The sequence below is a fragment of the Mercenaria mercenaria genome, chromosome 17 (genome assembly GCF_021730395.1).
Source record: "Mercenaria mercenaria strain notata chromosome 17, MADL_Memer_1, whole genome shotgun sequence".
Classification (NCBI taxonomy): Eukaryota; Metazoa; Mollusca; class Bivalvia; order Venerida; family Veneridae; genus Mercenaria; species Mercenaria mercenaria.
In genome coordinates, this window is record NC_069377.1 from 41,900,162 (window position 1) to 41,913,680 (window position 13,519).

Consider the following 13,519-nt stretch of genomic DNA (forward strand, 5'->3'; position numbering starts at 1 on the left):
CTTGGTCACATTGCTCATACAGATTCATAGTTCAATTAAAAGCACCACTACCTTTCTTTTTGATAAATTCTATTTTGCCTGGATATTTCATTTTCTTGAATTTTATAAGAAATACTGACAGACAAAAAAAAAGAGTATAGAGAAAATTTATTATTAGATCACCACATATCATTTTCAGAACACTGTGGTGGCATTGAGTCAAATTTATACACAGAAAAAAAAATGAGAAAAAGTCATGCCTAATGTAGCTGCTCAAAATCACACAGTCCAATCACTATACATGATAAATAAAATCAAATCTGTCCAGTTAAATTCTTTAAAGTCCATGTTGAACAGCTGGCATAATTGTAAATCACACACACTAATTATTCAGACACAGTATGATACCAGTGTTACTATCCACAATGCACAACTAACAAAATTTGATCAATTACATCTTGTGAGAATGTGACATGACAATGTATATACATGTACATAACTATACTTCATTAAAACCAAACTTAGTGACTGAATGCAAAATTATTTTTCAGGTGGTTAATATGTCAAACAGCAAAAAAGGCAAAAGTTATAAAACAGTGTCCAGTTTTTCCAATATAGTGTAATATAAAGAGACCTAGAATTTAAATTGAAACTAATTATTATTATTGCTTTCAAATTGTATCTTCAGGTAAGAAATGTCTTTATAAAACTTGACTATGGGTAAAAGGCTAAACAGTCCAAAAAAAACTGTCCACAGCTGAAATAATCAAAGTGTTCAGGTAACAATTCTTAGCTTCTTTCTTGCATAGCTGATCTGTTCTGTGATTGCATCATTAATGTCCTTGTCTCTGGAATCAGCCTTTCCCATTAATTTTGCACCAACATGAGACATAAGCTGAAACACAAAATTGAACCTTATAAGGCCTATGTTATTTTGAAATTATGAATTAGGTGGGTGGGGTACATGATAGTATTTCTGATGAATTTCGAAGTTACTGTAAAACAAACGTTATTCCAATGTGACAATACATCAAAACCATGAAGTGCTGAGCTCTTACTTTAATTTAAAAAGAAAAGTGGGAAAAGTTATCAGTATGTTCGTGTCACAATTTTCGGGGTAAGTATTCTATGTCATCGTGCATAACTGCGAAAAACTATAACATACATAATAAAGCTAAACTATCCGTGTAAATGAGCTGAGAGCTATTTTTCTATTTCCGTTTATTACTTTTCTAAAACACACATTACAATTTACCAGGTGTTGGCAAAATTTGTCATTTTTGTGCACATGCCTTTACACATTAAAGAAGTCCGAACTATAGGTATGGTGTGCGAGAGGGGCCTGAGCGCTTACGTAGTGGTCATTTACAGGAAATGTACTGCTCAGATAAATATATATATAGGTAGATAAAATTATTTATGTCATTGTTGTACATTTGGAGCAAATCGGTCCTATTCTGAAATATGTTAATTTATATACTACGGTAAAAGCCAATCAATGAATTCCTTTTATACCGTTGGAACCAATCGTGAAACGGCATCTTCCTTCTTCGTCAGCATTCAAGAGTGAATAGCACGCTTCTTTCTTTAATTTTATTTTGGCTAATTTTTATTTTTATCTTATCACCACATCCCATTCCACCTCCTCTTTCAAGTGACAATTTTCTAATTTTGAAAGATTTCTCTTAATATGCAAATTCATCTACATTTCTTGATATGCTTTCGGCGGTTATATCCGCCCTAATATGTGAATATATATATTTGTTATGGTATTGGACTGTAACTCCATTCAGATATGAGAACATATCTATTTGTTAAGGACGGTATGTTTCGCCCAGATATGTGAAAATATAAATTTGTTAAGGAATTTTTCGGCGGTATTTTCCGCCCAGACATGTGAAAAAATATATATTTTTTAAAGTATTGTTTTGCAAAGGCGGTATTTTTCGCCCAGATATGGAAAATATATATTTGTTAAGCGGTATTTTTCGCCCAGATATGTGAAAAATATATATTTGTTAAGGTATTGTTCGGCAAAATAAATATTGCCCTTTCTCAGTCAACACTTAGTTCACTCTTATATTTTCCCATACATAGTCTCAGGGTCAGTGCTTCGTTGTGAACAGATGCACATAAATAACTTTATCATAAGTCCGCGAAGTGCAACAAAAGAAATAGCAGTATTAATTTTGTAATAATATTATTTATTTACAAGGTATGTCTGACAAATGACATCGAAAATTCTAACTTTAGAAAGCTGCATTTTCAAGTACCTGAATTTTTCCACTTTGGTTAAAAAGAGTTTTTTACAATAGATAATGACTGACTACAGAAGGTAATAAAAATACCATTGACCTAGAGAATGCTACAACCTACTAAACTTCAGAGTTTGTTTACAATGATATTGCTTTAATTTTATTTGATGTTTGCTTTAATTTAAGGTGAAAAATAAACTAGAACTCTATGATAAAAATCGAATAAATCATTTCGAACATGTTAGACAGTGAGAAAGCAAACATATCGTACGTATTATTTAGCATGGATGATTTGCATTGTGAATATATACTGTGTGTGCGCGTGCGTGCGTACGCGTGCGTGTTATTTGAATGTGTCACGTTGAATTTGTTACTACATCTGTTTGTAACAAGATACTTCATGTATACGTTACAAGAAATAAAGTTTGAATCTTTGAATCTTTTACACTTAACATTTAATTCCACAAGTACACACACATATACATATATATTTACCTTTACCCTTTATACAATAGGAATATGTTTGTTTTACCTGTAAGATTAAAGCATTAACCCCTCGTGAAAAATAATGCATGTGGCGTTCACTGTTGATATATAATTGTAATATTATATTTTGACGTTACACTGAAACAAACCAACCCTTTCTGCATATTCATTTATATAAAACAAACAAACAAAAACGGGAACAATGTTTATTTTGTTTGATTGAGAGTAACACCGAAACGACACAATGAACTTTTCCCAGGTTTTGTTGGTGGGGAAAGGCTCCAGGGGTCCCTCCAGATATTTTTTGAGGCTCAGACTGGTACCTAGATCGAGGCACTACCCTTACAGAAGAAAAAGGCCTGCTGCGTACTCTTGCTGTGTACATACAGCGTATATGATGCGTACATGATGTGTACTGAAATCAATAGTACGCAGGATATACACCGCACATACACCGATAGTACGTTTGTAGTACACTTTTGACATGCAAATGAGCTCTGCCGCGTACTACTTGCTGCGTACATGCTGTGGACTACATAGTACACGGGATGTACGCTGGAGGAATTTAGTATGCGAGGAATAGTACGCAGCATGTACGCGGCACATACACTTTTCACATGCAAATGAGCCTGCGGTGTACTACCCCTGCGGCGTACATGCTGTGTACTCCTGCGGCGTACATGCTGTGTACTCCTGCGGCGTACATGCTGTGTACTCCTGGCCCGAGTCCTGCGGCGTACATGCTGTGTACTCCTGCTGCATACATGCTGTGTACTCTTGTGGCGAAACTGCTGTGATAATGTAAATTCCTTACCCCACCAACTTTCGTATGCAAATGCTGATCATTTGGACAGAAAAAAACAGAAAAAAGATAAGTGACATGCATCAATAAGTATTTACCCTTACCAATATAATGTAGATTGATGTTATCAAATAAATTAGTATGCTTTTCTCCATCCACTTTTCAATGAAATAAATCAATTTTTGTAGCATGTAATTTGGTAAACATTTGAAGAAAATGGCGTAACTGCATCAAGGGGAAACAACTTTATTGCAACTAAATATAAGTGTTATGATTTATTATAGACGATGTGTGCGTAGTATGTATTTATTTTGATTAAAATCCATCTGAGAACAATCTAAGACTGGAATTATATAAGCATTTATACACTTTTACGTCTGTAAAAAGTAGCGCACCAAAAAATTTTGGATTGATTTTTTCCAATGGGGCAAGCGCAATTAGCCAAAACGTTCTGAAAATATACGAGCGGCAAATCCGATGAACAACTTTTTAATTTGGTGAGGCCTTAATGAGTTAACATAATGAGCATTAAAGCCTTTATAAAACATGATAGAGTGGTGTTTTGCTTAAGAGTATTCAAATAACAGTGAGAGCTATTAATTCTTCTCATTCAGGCGCTGTTGAGGCATTATCTTGGTAATTATTTCATGTATTACAAAATGTAATGCAACGAAGTTCAAATAAGGCTTTTCAATTATCCAAGTTAGAAAGCTCCAGGATTAATTCAAAATGAAAAAGAATATATTTTTACACTGCATGCAAGGTGCAGCTCAGAAATCAATAAGATGTAAGCTTCACAAATGAACATTGCAAATAGTTTGGCGAATTTTTATTGTTCAGAATACCGGTAATCTGAGCTATTCTATGCTATTAAGATAAAAGTTACTCGGAAATCAAGTTCTTGCTTCCAAAAAAAAAAAAAATGTACAAATCTTTCCTGCATGAAGTCCCTCCCGCGTATATGAAGTTTACTTCAGACTTTAACTTATAAAAAAAAAACTAAGTATAAATGCCAAAAGAAATTGTACAAGTCTTTCCCGCGTATATGAAGTGTACTGCACAAATTTCAAAGTATCTGCTGTGTACATGCAGTGTACTATTTTCTCGTACAAGTCCCTCCTGCGTACATGCAGTGTACTCCTTAAATTTTCAGAGTCTGTGCGGCGTACTTGAAGTGTACTAGTGACCTCCTGCGTACATGCTGTGTACTTGTCGAAATAGTACACGGCATGTACGCGGCATGCGGTGTATGTAAAATGTACTCCTCTAGCGTACTACTGTGTTCGCGGCATATACACAGCAAATACACAGCATGTACGCCACAGAGGCTTGCTTCTGTAAGGGTAACCTCAGTTGGATGTCTTCCTTACGTAAAAAGTTTCACACCTCAAGTGGGTTTTTGATCCCACGTCGGTGATGGGCGAGGAATTCGAAGCCAGCGACCATGACCATCAAGTTTTTCTTTTGCAAGTATAAAACATAAATATTCAATTAAAATCTTTTCGTAAACATAACTGATACTCTCAATGACATTTACCACGTCGGAAATTACAAATGGTTTGCCGAATACACCATACTTTTAAATACAAAAGTTTACACACCATGTGGGTCGGAAAGCACGAAATTTACGTTCTTGAACGTATATGTGAATAGTTACTTTTGTAATGTAAACAAATGCATAAAAGTAACTGTTTTCATGTTCGCGGTAAGGATCGACTTGTGATTGTCAATGTTCCCGATATGGAATATATATGAATGTATAAACACGAGCCGTTTCATCTTACAGGACTTACAAGAACATAGTAAGCGGTTGTTCATTTATTGTATTTATGTTCTAGTAACCTTTGACACTGATTTCGAGGACAGGCCGGGTTTGTGACATATACATGTCTGTTGTTGGGCTGGAAAAAGATAGATCCAAAATTTAAACTAAAAGCGATATTGTATAAATGTTTCGTTATTTCTGTGCAGACAATTCGGTTGTTTAAAGGTTAGAATATCAGAAAATTACAGGAAATAAAACATATCTTTGAAAAAGTACCGATCTTTCATCATTTGTTTGGTTGGCGCATGATTACAAATTTAATGTTAGTGGGCCGTGATGTCCATGAAGCCGTGTAAAGTGATAGTTTTGATGACACGTTGGTTTTATTTTGTAATTGTGAGTAATCGTTAAGTGATCAGAAAGATCGGACAGTGGGATGTTATAAAAAAGTGATGTTTTATTTAGATTAGAAAGTCAATCGTACTCTGCAATAAGGAAATCTAAGGTAAAATACTCCTTTTATTTCGTTCACTGAAGAAAACATGGCGGACATATTTTTGTAAAAGAGCGGTGCACGTGTGATTCGTGTAACATAGTTTAACGGCGTTTTCTTAGAAAACTAACGCTCAGCTCATTTACACTGACATATCCTTGATTGAAGAATATATATATTGTATATATATGAGAGACTTACGGTACCAAATACTTACCCCGAAAATTTTTATGCATTTTCTTCTAGTGCACTGTTGGGACATGTTTTTGAGTGTCATTGATACTTTATAATTTATTCGGAGATACATTTTTTTATAATTATTAGTTTCTTTTTGATCCCCGTGCATTTCTCGCGTTGTTACGACAATCTCAGTTTTACATAGGAATTTTGCATTGTCGAAATAGCATAGTCCATAAATTTATATAATACAGGTAAACTTTATATACAGTCATGTTATATTCAATACAAATCAGGTATACTTTACAATACACTGTCCAATAAAGTTAATTATAAATACAGTGACTTGAACAGAAACTGCATTGTATACATTATTTGATAATTATCTTATTCTGTGGGTATAGTAGTCGCAACTTGACCGCGATGGTTGACCTTAGACTGATTATTCATATCGGTTATTTCATTATAGAAATCAAGGGTGCTTAGGGTAGCCGTGTATATTTATATGGAATGAGTCTGTATACAGTGCAGTATCAAAGTATATATACTTACATTTGATCAATTAAAACTTTCAAGTACACTAATTTATATTTACAAAAATTGATATTTCCTTTTTCTCGTGCAGCTCGTTTTTTACGTACACTCCTTTTCAATAATAGGCTGTGCCTTATTATGTATTATAATGCAAAGGTCAACCATCGGGGTCAAGTTGCGTCCACTATAGTAGGTATGGCCTGCTATAATCCTGTCACTCATATTTTGTGTGTGTTTACGGTAATTAAAAAAAATCAACATATTAATAACCACATGTTAAGTTCCTGAAAAACAAGTTAATATGTATCAAATTAAATTTGAAAAGCTGTTAAACCTTTCAGAACATTTACTCAGCATTCATCCAGTGGTAACCGCACATTACTAGTATCTTTTTTTCCACGTAGTCCCAGCCCTCGGGAGTTTGCCAGCTCTTGGGTGGTGAAGAGTTGTTTCACAATTTTTGAGGACAACTTGTATGAGGCTTTATCACCTCCAATGTTGACTGCAGCTTTCTTTGCTGCCCGCAACTGTTTGGCATCCACCTTGACGTTGGGATACTGTTTCAACAGAGCAACTTTCTGTTGGAAAGAAAATGTTTGTTTGTTTTTTCAATTTATTACAAAATTACCTGTAACAAGTAATCTAATTAGAATTATAAAAAATAAGGTTTTTATTTTACGTTGTGACCATAATAATTTTTTATTATTGAAGCATAAAACAAATATAATTTACTAAAAAAATGCTAGGAAAGGTACATACCCCATTGTCATCTGGTATTTCATCTGCCAACATGACTGGTTTCTGGTTTTTCCGAGGAGATCGCCTAAGCTCTCCTGGCTTACTTCCTGGTGGGCGTGTTGCTGATGGTTGTGTCTCTGGCATGCCGGAATCTACTGCATTAGAGTTTTGCAGCTCAGAAGCCATCTGTATAGGCACGGTTCGCCCTTGCAAGTTTGATGCACACCACTGTTGCTGTGTTATCATTGGCATATTTGACCCCTGACTTAATGGACCTTGCAGGTCTGGCACCATCTGTGCAGAACCTGAACACTGCAGTGTTTGGTTTGGTTGTGGCACCATCTGCATAGGAAATATTGACTTCTTTATTTCTACTGTAGGCTGTGGTGCCACCATAGCGGGCATGGATGGTCCTTGAAGATCTTCTGTACACTGTTGTGCTGAAGACTGAGGCCATGGTGTCGATGGTATGTTTTCATTGCCTAACAGTTCCATGTATGACCATGACTGCGAATCCTGCAAAGTTATTTCATCTATTAGAAAACAAGTTCAGTACACCTTTTCTTACTAATTGATTGCGTAAACTTACCTTTACAAAGGTCAAATGGTCAAGGATTGACTTTAATAAGAACTGCAACATGAAACAGTACTTAGTGCATATGTCTTGGAACTGTTGTGTGTCAACCAGTGTCCTAGTTAATTGATCACACACTGAAGAAAAAAGGGAGATAATTCATGAAATAATGGTGTTAGAGTTATGGTCCTTGTTTCATATGATGTCAGTGATGAAGTTGACCAGCTGTTCCAAGTCTGAATCAAATTTTCTCTGTGATACATGTATCTGAGATATAGTTGAAATGCATAAAATTATCCTGAAATGCTATGTAAAAAGGGGGCATAAATCAAGCAAAAATTGGTGCCAGAGTTATGGACCTTGTGTCATATGATGAAGGTGATAAGGTGGAACAACTATTTTAAGTTTGATACAAATCTATTTGATAATAACTGAGATAGAGTGCAAGTGCACTCAAACTTTGACCTAAAATTCTAAATGGAAAGGGGGATAATTCATGATATATTGATGCAAGAGTTATGGCTCTCGTGTTTTAACATGTGAGTGATGATGACGCTGAACATTTAAGTTTGAATCAAATCCTCAATGTTATATCAGAGATATATTGAAAATGCGCATCAAAACTAACCACAAATTTTCAGTTAAAGGGGACATAATTCATGACAAAAAGCTGCCAGAGTTATAGACCTTGTATTGTATGATGTGGGTGATGATGTGGAACAACTATTCTAAGTTTGAATCAAATCCATCTATAGTAATAAATCAGATAGAGTGAAAGTACATCAAAATTTTAACTTGAAATTCTAAAGCAAGGGATAATTCCTGAAATATTAGTGCAAGAGTTATGGCTCTTGAGTTATATGATATGGATGATAATGAGGATCCTCTATTTTAAGGTTGAAATCAAGTAAGGCCATTATTTTTTTTATTGTTCACTTTACAAACCGTGGAATTGCCCAAGTGTCATAGGAGGAGGGAATAAAATTAAAAATAAAATTTCAAATCCCAACTTTATCTTACTGTAGGAAAGGAGTATAGAGTAAATAATAATGACAGAGGAGGAAATAAAAAAATCAATTGACAGAAATTCCCTGACAGAAAAATGAAATTCCCCAATTTATTTTGTTGTAGGAGGGTTTGTAAAACGAATAATCAAACAATTATCGCCTAATTACAAAATAAAGAGAAAGTGCATCAATACTTAAACCAAATTGTGCGGACACAGAAAGATGTCGATGCCGAGTCGAGTAGGACAGCTCTTCACACTACTTATAGTTGAGCTAAAAAGTCATTGTTTAACTATACATTATATATGAATTTTTAAAGCTCTGTATTTTCACTGAACCTCTTTTGAATCTTTTATTTGACAATACAAGAAATGAATCCATGTTTAATTCCCAGTATAATAAACCGACATGCATACTTTAATTTAATAAAATAAATAGCATCAGCAACTAAGTCAAATGATGTTTAAGTAGTTTTGCATGTTTGGATCGAATTTTTTTCGACAATGTAGAATTTGTTTAAACTCTGATTTTTCAAAACTTCAGAATATTTCTGGAAAATTCAGCAAATAAAAAAGATAGGGTCATGTGCTTGATTTTTTGCCAGACTGATTTGAAAAAAATTGGACCTAGTGCAAATTAGTTCATAATGGGAGTCCATGGGAGAATGAAAACTTATTAAATTAACATTTTTGCAAATATTATTTTTTATTTTTTCATGTAACAACAAATTAAATCTTTAGTATTATTTTAGTCTAGCCACTCACCTCTGAGTTTCTGGTTTCAATGCTTTCGTAGTAGTCAATAAATGTTGAAATGTATCGTTGTACGTTAGGCTTTTTAAGGGCTCTGAAGAAATACTTATTTCTATGAGTTTTTTTGGTTTTTTTTGACAATCTTTTTTTAGGAACAGTAACTGCATGTCCACTTTCAAATTTGATTAATTCTTCAACAATGACGTCATCACTCTGAAAATCCTTCTTTTTTAAGATCGTTGAATTAGCACGTGTTGCGAATTTAGTCAGCTTTTCTTCGTCTTCTGAAAAAAGTAAAGGACAAGGAAGATATTTAAAAAATTTCTGAGTAACACAATATCATAATAGTTTTTGTGTACAAAACACTGCAGTGTCTATATAATTAAAGAGAGCCAAAATGTGAAATGTTATTTGGCAACGACCATTTCCGCTTATTTACTAAGTGTTGTATGCTACAGTTGGATGGAATGCTTGAATCAATATAGTTTTTCAGAATTTTAGCCATAGGCGACATTTTCAGCTCTGGATGGACGCCATATTTCTCATTGATAAAAAATGTAAACAAAAAAATCAGAATGGGATTAGCATTGCAAGGGCATAACATGACATTCTACACAATGAATACCTTAGAACAGATATCTAAGATGCTACACAGGTCAGGCGGGTTAAATGCATAATGTCGATCACTTGAAATTCATCTTGAAAAGGTGGTTAATTTTAGTTTATTTACATGGTTTTTAATTTTCCCACGACTTCTCGGCGATTCACTGAAAAAAGTTTCACTACGCCGGACGAAAGGTAACTGTAATAAACAACGGGAGACAACTTAGGTGTCAGCACGTGTATGATTTTTAAAAAAACATGTCGATGATTATAATTTCTTATCAAATAATTAATCCTATTCAGATATTCGTCTTTAATATTAGAAAATTATTAATTTCTGTGGACATTTATCAAAAAATATTACTTACAGTGGACTACTTTGCGCATCAAACTGGTTTCCACTTCAGTTGTGAGGCACTTCCGTTATACTTTTTGACAACAATAACAAAACACAAAATGAATCAATAAAGTCACTTATAAATCGACTGCTACTTACATCAGTGTAAGTATAGTTGTTGTTACAACATTATACTTGTTCATTACGTTATGAGATAAAGTTTATCTTGAACTGCATAATCCATTCATTACGTTTAGATGATATTGCATTTACAACTTATCTGACCCCGTTTTTTTACGTGAATGACAGCATTCTCGTGTAACTTGTGCAAACAGAGTTATGAAAAGTATGGTGGAGAATTCAAGGACAAATTATAAATGACATTAAAGTGAGGAAAACTGTATATTCGTCCAGTTTTGATCATTGACATTCCTGCTGTGTATTAGTAAGTTTTGTGAACAAGATTAGAATGTTACTTTTGCACATATACACGTTGATTGGACCTCTCAACCAAATTTCATACCTTATTTTATTGATTTTTAAGACAATACATTTTCAAAAGTTTGTTGAATGTGTTTTGATATTTAAGTGCATTGTAGTTCATGAATACCAAGTTGAAAATTAATAATGGCAACATTTCTAGGCCCTTATTGTAAGCCACTCGACTTCTGTAACGATAAATGTTTAATGTATTAAGGGGAATATACTCTTTTAGTTTTGGAATGTGGCATTCCTTGACCACCATATCTTTTCTTATGAACTACTTTGTAAACAAACTAAATAATGTGTTTTAGCTTACATATACAAAATGAAAAGCAAGACAGTGTACTTATTTCACTTTTTTTCTTTAAATTAGAATCTGTAGGAGATTGGTAAATGTTTGGACAAGGTGAACAGGCTGGTAACATTGCCCGATCGGGCTTTCGACATAAAAACTAATATTTCTTGAAAAATAGTAAAGATATTTCTTTCAAACTTGGTCCATTTATTTAGCATTTCATATGATACAAATTAAAATAAAAATAACTTGGTTGCCTTCAGTTTTGGTAGAATTATTTCCCCTTTTCAGATTTTTATGACGCATAATATTTGAAGTAAAAAAAAATATATGTTCTAACGCTAAGTTTAAAACAAAAAAGGGTTCAATGGCTTTCTAATGCTCTTAATTATTGTGCTAGTACATGAATGTATACATTGTACTGTGCTTTCACTAACAACATTATAGAAAAATGTAAGTTGTAAAAAAAAATGTTCATACATCTGCACTAGAAACAAAGTATTAACCTTAAATACATAGAATAAAGGTATTGGCGCACAAGTTTTGAGCAATAGAAACCCATTGAACCATTTTCTGTTTTAAATATTGCATTAAAACATATTTTTTTTGGACTTCAAAATTTATGCGTCATAAAAATCTGAAAAAGGGAAGTAATTCTGACAAAACTGAAGGCAACAAAGTTATTTCTACCTTAGTATGTGTTATATGTTATGCTTAAATAATGGACCAAGTTTGAAAGAAATATCTTCATTATTTTTCCAGAAACATTAGTTTTTATGTCTTAAGCCCGATCGGGCAATGTTACCAGCCTGGTGAAGCACTATTATTTTCGCACAAAAAAGTATTAATTGTTGACTTTGAATGTACACAAAAAGTCTTATGTAATTCAACAATAACTCTTGTTTCAGTTTTTCTCATTTTTATTTTAGTGAGCAATCCTTTGTGTACTTATAACAGTTGAAACAGTATCCATTTCATGTACCAAAACCTTGTACTTTTTTTGCAGGTAAATTTTATCATACCCCTTACAGAAGCAAGCCTCTGTGGCGTACATGCTGTGTATTTGCTGTGTATATGCCGCGAACACAGTAGTACGCTAGAGGAGTACATTTTACATACACCGCATGCCGCGTACATGCCGTGTACTATTTCGACAAGTACACAGCATGTACGCAGGAGGTCACTAGTACACTTCAAGTACGCCGCACAGACTCTGAAAATTTAAGGAGTACACTGCATGTACGCAGGAGGGACTTGTACGAGAAAATAGTACACTGCATGTACACAGCAGATACTTTGAAATTTGTGCAGTACACTTCATATACGCGGGAAAGACTTGTACAATTTCTTTTGGCATTTATACTTAGTTTTTTTTTTATAAGTTAAAGTCTGAAGTAAACTTCATATACGCGGGAGGGACTTCATGCAGGAAAGATTTGTACATTTTTTTTTTTTTGGAAGCAAGAACTTGATTTCCGAGTAACTTTTATCTTAATAGCATAGAATAGCTCAGATTACCGGTATTCTGAACAATAAAAATTCGCCAAACTATTTGCAATGTTCATTTGTGAAGCTTACATCTTATTGATTTCTGAGCTGCACCTTGCATGCAGTGTAAAAATATATTCTTTTTCATTTTGAATTAATCCTGGAGCTTTCTAACTTGGATAATTGAAAAGCCTTATTTGAACTTCGTTGCATTACATTTTGTAATACATGAAATAATTACCAAGATAATGCCTCAACAGCGCCTGAATGAGAAGAATTAATAGCTCTCACTGTTATTTGAATACTCTTAAGCAAAACACCACTCTATCATGTTTTATAAAGGCTTTAATGCTCATTATGTTAACTCATTAAGGCCTCACCAAATTAAAAAGTTGTTCATCGGATTTGCCGCTCGTATATTTTCAGAACGTTTTTGGCTAATTGCGCTTGCCCCATTGGAAAAAACCAATCCAAAATTTTTTGGTGCGCTACTTTTTACAGACGTAAAAGTGTATAAATGCTTATATAATTCCAGTCTTAGATTGTTCTCAGATGGATTTTAATCAAAATAAATACATACTACGCACACATCGTCTATAATAAATCATAACACTTATATTTAGTTGCATTAAAGTTGTTTCCCCTTGATGCAGTTACGCCATTTTCTTCAAATGTTTACCAAATTACATGCTACAAAAATTGATTTATTTCATTGAAAAGTGGATGGAGAAAAGCATACTAATTTATTTGA

The 13,519-nt window shown here is 33.7% G+C and overlaps 1 protein-coding gene across 1 annotated transcript; it reads right to left on the bottom strand.

Moving 5' to 3' along the window:
- Window positions 1-204: 204 nt before the first annotated feature.
- Window positions 205-9,827, bottom strand: LOC128550061 (uncharacterized). Its single transcript, XM_053528017.1, has 4 exons — window positions 9,575-9,827; window positions 7,251-7,745; window positions 6,826-7,069; window positions 205-874 (listed from the first exon to the last, which is right to left on the bottom strand). Exons 2-3 carry the CDS (start codon window positions 7,722-7,724, stop codon window positions 6,842-6,844), a joined length of 702 nt encoding a protein of 233 aa, XP_053383992.1. The 5' UTR covers window positions 7,725-7,745; window positions 9,575-9,827; the 3' UTR covers window positions 205-874; window positions 6,826-6,841.
- Between the last annotated feature and the right edge of the window lie 3,692 nt (window positions 9,828-13,519).